Source organism: Rhagoletis zephyria, unplaced genomic scaffold (assembly GCF_001687245.7).
Source record: "Rhagoletis zephyria isolate East Lansing unplaced genomic scaffold, Rhagoletis_zephyria_1.1 Rzeph_scaffold_01231, whole genome shotgun sequence".
In the NCBI taxonomy this organism is placed as follows: domain Eukaryota; kingdom Metazoa; phylum Arthropoda; class Insecta; order Diptera; family Tephritidae; genus Rhagoletis; species Rhagoletis zephyria.
Window position 1 is genome coordinate 137,166 of NW_016158315.1, and position 7,046 is coordinate 144,211.

At 34.9% G+C, this 7,046-nt stretch overlaps 1 protein-coding gene across 1 annotated transcript; it reads left to right on the forward strand.

The window, feature by feature from the left end:
* Positions 1 to 3,888: 3,888 nt before the first annotated feature.
* Positions 3,889 to 6,423, forward strand: LOC108363277 (uncharacterized). Its single transcript, XM_017616587.1, has 4 exons — positions 3,889 to 3,902; positions 4,000 to 4,855; positions 4,981 to 5,066; positions 6,098 to 6,423. The coding sequence occupies exons 1-4, from the start codon at positions 3,889 to 3,891 to the stop codon at positions 6,255 to 6,257; spliced, it is 1,116 nt and encodes a 371-aa protein (XP_017472076.1). The 3' UTR covers positions 6,258 to 6,423.
* The last annotated feature ends 623 nt before the right edge of the window (positions 6,424 to 7,046 follow it).

Below are 7,046 nucleotides of genomic sequence, written 5' to 3' on the forward strand. Positions count from 1 at the left end.
TATATGTTGCTGCAACATGTTCAATTTGACATGTTTCGCCTGTTGTTTCACTACACATTTGAAATTAAGCTTTGAAATAAAGATAAATATGAACATGAAGAAATAAATGATAACGATGAAGTCAAAAAAAAGAAGGCAGAAGTGAAGATAAGGACGAAAATGGAGACAATGAGAGATACATAAGAATTAGGGTAACTGAAAAGGTAAGAACATTTCTTGAATTTATGAAGTGAAACTTCTTTAGCGGCAGTTGGTTGGTTGGGAGTAAATTGTCAAATTCAAGGGGAATAATGGAAATGGTTCTCAGCGGTTTAGCGGTTTGAGAATAAAAACAAAAACAAAGATGCCTAGAAGTACGGGCAAAAACGAAGATCAAAGTAAATTTAAACACTTTAAGGTAAATGTGAAGAGGAATATGCAAAAATAAAGATAAATATGAAGAAAAGGATGAGGATGAAGATCGATATTGTTATCGATATAAAACCCGATATTTTTATCGATATAATAATCGATACTTCTATCGATAAAATAATCGAAGTTGTTATCATACTGTTATTGATTAGATAACCGCTATTGTAATCGATATAATAATCAATATAATAATCAATATAATAATCGATATTGTTATAGATACAATAGCGGATATTGTTATCGGTATAATAATAGATTAAATAATTGATTTTGTTATCGATTTAGTCATTTATATTGTTAACGATATGTACAATAATCGATACTGATGACTATTATATTTAGCGCTGAATTAATCGATTTGACAACCGTTGTATTTTTCTATATGTGTATGGATATTGTTATCGGTATTTTTATAAACACAGTTATCAACAGGGTTATCGATACACTAATCGGAACATGGAATGTGATCACATTACATGACATCACATCACATTTAATCACATGATATGAAGAGACATCACATGATCTCGCATCACATAATATGATATCACATCACACGATATCACGTGACATGACATTATATGATATGACACCACATTATATGGCATGACATCACATGACTTGACATCACATGATATGACATCGTATGACATGACATGGCATTACATGACGTGGCATCACATGATATGACATCATATGGTATGACATCATATGACATGACATCAGAGGATATGACAACACATGACATGACATCCTATCACATCACATAAAATCACGTCACATCTTATCACGTCATCGCACCTCATCTCATCTACGTGAATAGAAAAAGAAAAGGATATAAGCAAAGATGTGAAAGATAAAAACAAAGATGAAGACCAAGGTAAAGTTACCGATTTCAAAACCAAAAACACCGTTGGAAAGGTAATTTTCTGTAGATGAGGAGAGTTTTTATAGTTTCGAAATTGGTTGAAAATCGTCGTTTAAAAATTTCCATATTTGTGTATGGTTGTTTTTGCAACCTGTTCAATTTAAGCTGTTTCGCATTTTGTTTTACTTCGTATTTGAAATTAAACTTTGAAATAAAGATAAATATAAATATGAAGAAACAAGTGATAACGATGAAGACAAAAAAAGGCAAAAGTGAAGATAAAGACGAAAATTGAGATAAAGGCGAAAATGGAGACAATGAGAAATACATAAGAATTAGGTTAACAGAGTTGAAATTTTCCGATAGGAATCGAAATAAAATCAGCCATAAAGGTTACTGAAATTTATCGAATCATCGAAGTTTATAATTATCGAAATTTATCCATGCTTATTAAGTTATCGCAACGTATCGAATTATTCAAACTGATCAATGTTTACTGAGTTGTCGAAATTTATAGACACAGCAACTTATCCAAATTTACGGATAGTTATCGAGCTATAAAAACGTGTGGGATTAACGAAATTTGTCAAGTTAAAAAAATGTATCAAGTTATCGATATTTATTGAATTATCATTATTTATAGACTTAACGAAATATATCGAGGTGTCGTAATGCATGGAGTTCTTTCAACTTACAAAGTTATCGATAATTATTGATCTACTGAAATTGGTTGGTTCAACGAAGCGAAGTTTATGGAATTTTCAAACTATATCGATTTATCGAAATTTCAAGGTTTGATTACACGGGGGCGATTGGGAATTACGCTCCAGTGCAAATATGATAGAAAGAAATAAAGAGAACCAAGATATTTTGATGTTAATGGTGAATTCAATCAAGAGTCGATTTATTTCAGTATAGATATATATATATAAATGTGGAATAATACAATATTTGAATACCTTTGGACGGGAGTGGCTTGGTAGCTGGCCTGTTCGCGTTGATCTTCTGAACCGAAGTGATTAGAAAAAGTTTACGGGACCTTTAATCGGACCGCCGGACAATAACTGACGTTAAGGGGAAACTTGACGAGAGTTCATTATCCGGCGGGATATTAAAATTAACCGCGCATACTACCCCATGTGCGCATGCATATATCTGTGTATGCACATAAACATATAATATATATTATATGTTTACACAGACACTTATGCACGTACATATGCTGGCATTAGGGGGTGCGTAAATAGTAATATTTAGGCTGAAGGCCTAAACATACCGGCCCCCTTGCGATAAGCAACATCTGGAAAATGATTTGTTACGATGCAGCTACCAGGCTCACCTGAGTCTGTTTACAATTTCAGTCATTTTTATTGTTTTCTCAAAACTGCAAAACAAAATATCTCCGGTGACCAGTGCGTTAATGTCCGTTCTTCTTCCTACTGCTGGGAGATGAGAGAGAGAGAAATAAAGGTACAGACGTGATCATAATTCAATGCACTTTTATTTAGAAATAAAAAACTAGAATAAACGTATACAAATATTCATTATAAGCAAGATTAAGAAAAAAAGATGTTATTGAAAAGAATTATTTATATATTTTTTTTTTTAATTAGGCGCGGTAGGCGCCCGAGAGTACCCAACCAAATATTGTACTTTGGGCCAACAAGGGTCCAAAGGACGTCGGCAGACTACCGGGCATAATAATTTCGGCGTACACGTCCGCGCCGAGCACGATTCGAATTGCCGAATCCACTGCCGTGGATTTTAGATTTTTACATTTTTATACCAACCATAAAATATATTCTACGTATGTACCTATATTTTATAACTATATGCTTTGTTGCAGAAACATCTTTACTGACTCAAAATATATTGTAATAATTCAAGTTGTGGTAAAAAATTCAAGAGTTGAAAACCGCAGTAGAAAATTCAATTTCGCTAAAAAGTGTAGTAGATTTACTGCCATTGCAGTAAATTCCGAACGCTGACCGACATACTACGTTCACTTTGTGGAATGCATGTATGTATGTACATTGGTACAATTGTCAGAAACCATTCAAGGCGAATTTATACAATGGAAAACCGTATACATACATACAAGGTGAAATGCAAGGCGAATTTATACAAGGTGGTGTTAACAGAGCAAAAACAAAAATTGCAACAACAAATTATACGCTCCCTGACAATCAGTACAAGCCAAATTACAACAAATACATGATTTTGAAAAAAGGTACAAATTCGCCGTGAAATCAGCGGATCCGATAACACCACCTTGTATAGATTCGCCTTGGTGAAATGATATTTCTTCATTGCAAAAAATGTCAGAATGAATTCAATGGAAATCCGTATACATACACGGCGAATTCATATCTCATTTCAATTATATTTTTCTGGCACGCGGCGGTTGTGTAATCTTAAGGTTAGGTGAGTATGCGTAAAATATCGTATTATATAGCTATGTTTGAATGTCATTTTTTCTTAATTACAGGATGTTGCTTGGCATAGTTTCTGCTGGTGTTATTTTTCGGCAAATAATACCAACATCGAGGGACTTAATCGAAGTAAGTACCCGATTAATTTGCTGGCTCTTCTGGACTAAATTTTTGGAAATGCGTAGTTTTTCGTTCCAAAAGAAAACTTTTTAGTTTTTTTGAAAAGCCAACAAAATAAATAAGATACCGATTAAACACAAATTAAACTTTGTATACAATTTCGTATAGCACACAAAGGTTGGCCTTCGACAGCCATTTTCAAAACATTGCAAATGCAATTTCAGTGGAGAAATCCAGCAGTGTTTTGGTAAAAGATTTTGAATTAATACGCGTTTATCTAATGGAAATATTACGAAATGATCCAATAATTGGTCCCTTGCTCGTGAGCTTAAGGTATAAAGCTAGCGCTTTCGATTATTCAATAATATTGGATTTTTCGAAGTTCATGCCTCTTGGTGTGATACGCACGAAGTATCCATCGTTTATCAAGATTGCGCAACGCGGACGCTGCAGCGTATTTGGCACGCAGGATTTGCCATTCTTCAGCAACGGCGAGTACGTTGCTGGCGGTATTGTAACCAATATTGTGAAAGGATTAATAGCGCAGGGCTTAGATTTGGGTGGCTATTTTGTACGTGGACATATGGGCGATATTTACGAATTGGAATTGATCGAGGAAACGATAAACTTAGATTACAGAGTAAACTTAGGTTGTAATAATGAATGGCAAAGTAACTATATTTCGCTTAGTGCTTCCACTGAAGGAATAACCATAAAAATTCGTTTTCGAGTTTTATTAAAATTTTGTGCCCCCGACAAACCCAACGATTTGACGCCATACCCGATGCATAATTTAAAGCTAGTTTGGTTAGCGTCAGCAGATGTACGTTATTTGGATTACTTTTCACTGTGCGCACCAATGAGTGAATCTCAATTAGCAGCATCTCCAAAACATTTGATGGCAATGCGATTATTATACTCATTAATAGAGCACAACAAGTTGCACACGTTGAGGAAAACTCATGTGGAATCTATTTGCTATGAAATAATTTATACAAAGATACAAAAAAGATTTGGGAAAAGAGTGGAATAATGCTTAAAACAAAGTGGTACGAGCTTAGTTTTTTGGAAAATAGTTAAAATAATTATTATCATGTCTAGTTCAGTGTTACCTTATATATTTTTTAGTACTTGCGTTCTTAGTATTAGGTTGCCACGGCTCTATTGGAGATCGTACACAATTCTTTCACAATTGTAGACAAAACTGCGAACGGCAAAATTGTAGTGCAGATGGCGTAGAGATTCAGAAGCAGGCCGTTAAATATTATCAACAGTCGATATTCGACAAAGCGTTTGCTTGGAACTGTGCGGATGAATGCCAATATGGTTGTATGTGGCGCACAGTGGATGCGTTTGCAGAACGCGGTTGGGACGTACCACAGTTTTATGGAAAGTGGCCATTCCTCCGTTTTCTTGGTACTCAAGAACCAGCCTCGGTGTTGTTTTCTATTTGTAATTTGGTTGTTCACATTCGCATGCTACGACGCTTTCGTACTGAGGTGCGTCCGGATAGTCCATGCTATAAGTTGTGGCATATTTTCTCATTTGTATGTATTAATGGTTGGATCTGGTCGACAGTTTTCACACAAGAGATTTTCCTGTGACAGAGTTAATGGATTACGCTTTCGCTTACAGTATTGTACTCGTGTCACTTTATTCTATGGTTATGCGGATGATATACCGGCAGTCGCTCATATTACGAGGCTTAATTTCATTGATATTTGTCTCGTTCTTTGTAAATTACTTTGCGTACCTGAGCTTAGGCAAATTTAGTTACTCTTTAAATATGACGACAAATATTGTTACTGGTATAATCTCCGCACTGGGATGGTTTGTTTGGTGTTATTTGGAACGACATCGGCGTGCATATTACCGTAAAATTATCCGCTTCTATATTTTATTCGGCATGTCTATGAGTTTAGAGCTATTGGACTTTCCACCAATTTTGTGGCTTATAGACGCACACGCCTTATGGCATTTGGCTACAGTCCCTGTCATCTCGCTGTTTTATGATTTTTAAATTGACGACTGCCGCTCACTTTGGAAGGAACAGCAGTTTGAAAGTGGAAAGCTTAGGCAAGCACATCTAATGAGTTCATACATAGGCTAATTCTTCCTAAACTATTTTGTGATTATGAGATGCTGTTTTGTAACAAAAGGTGTTTTAGTAAAATTTTATTTTGCCAACTTAAGAAACAAAAAAGACCTCAGCAATCTAAGGAAACAGAGATTGATATTATTATTGCTATTATTCGACGCATAATAGAGTATTTCGACAAGAAATATTGGATCAAATACGCAGCATGCGGCAGAACGACGAAATATCTTATGAAGAAGTTGCATGTCTTTTCGGTGTACAGCTAAATACAGATGTATACAATGTGGACGATTTTGGAATTTATCGACACTTTAATAAACCTACGTAAAGTAGTATTTACTATTAATATTTTATTATTTGATAATATTAGGTTTTCGTTTGCTTTAAATTAATACTTTATGGCGTAGCGTTTAGTAAAATAACATAATCTTACAATGCAAATTGCTTTATCGTAATATGAAATATATATTCGTTTATGTATGAATATTAAAAAATCTCTGACATGGACTACTACATCGAGATTGACGCGTATTTTGAAGAATGTGCGAATACGAAGGAAAACAATTATAGATCCTGTTTGTTTTCTACTGGGGATAATTAAAAAATTATTGTGTTCGAAATACACCCCGCGCATGCAAAATTTACCTGGTCAATTGCACATAATCTGGATGCCTGTATCATCAAAACCCAAGTGAAATTTTTAAGTCTTTATTCAATGGTATAGGTTCCAGCCTGGCTTACGGGTCCCCATTCCAGCTGACGGTTCTCTTCGGGGTAGTATCCTGGTTTTCTACTACTTCCATCATCATCCTTGTTGGAAATGTCGTTGGTCTGGTAACAAAATTTTATGTTCTTACCTTCTTTTTTGGTTGTTAACCGTTTATTCGAGACCTAATTGGTTTGTGTCTTTTATTAGGGATTGCTGGCATAACGACATGCTGCGTATCGTGCGAACAACAAAACGCAAACAAAAAGAAGCTGATTGGCACCGAACCGAACCCTTTTGGAACCGAAGGTATGTGAGTTTTTAAATAATTTTTGTATTATTTTAAATTGTTCCTTTCGGGAGGGTCTTACACTATAAACTGCCTACACAGTTTATGCAATCTCTTCTAAA

Excerpts from the sequence above, each read along its gene's own strand:
- LOC108363277 (XM_017616587.1), top strand. Across the intron at positions 4,856-4,980 it reads AAAAAAGATTTGGGAAAAGA|GTTGCCACGGCTCTATTGGA; the intron begins GTGGAATAATGC and ends TCTTAGTATTAG. Across the intron at positions 5,067-6,097 it reads AAAATTGTAGTGCAGATGGC|AGTATTTCGACAAGAAATAT; the intron begins GTAGAGATTCAG and ends GACGCATAATAG.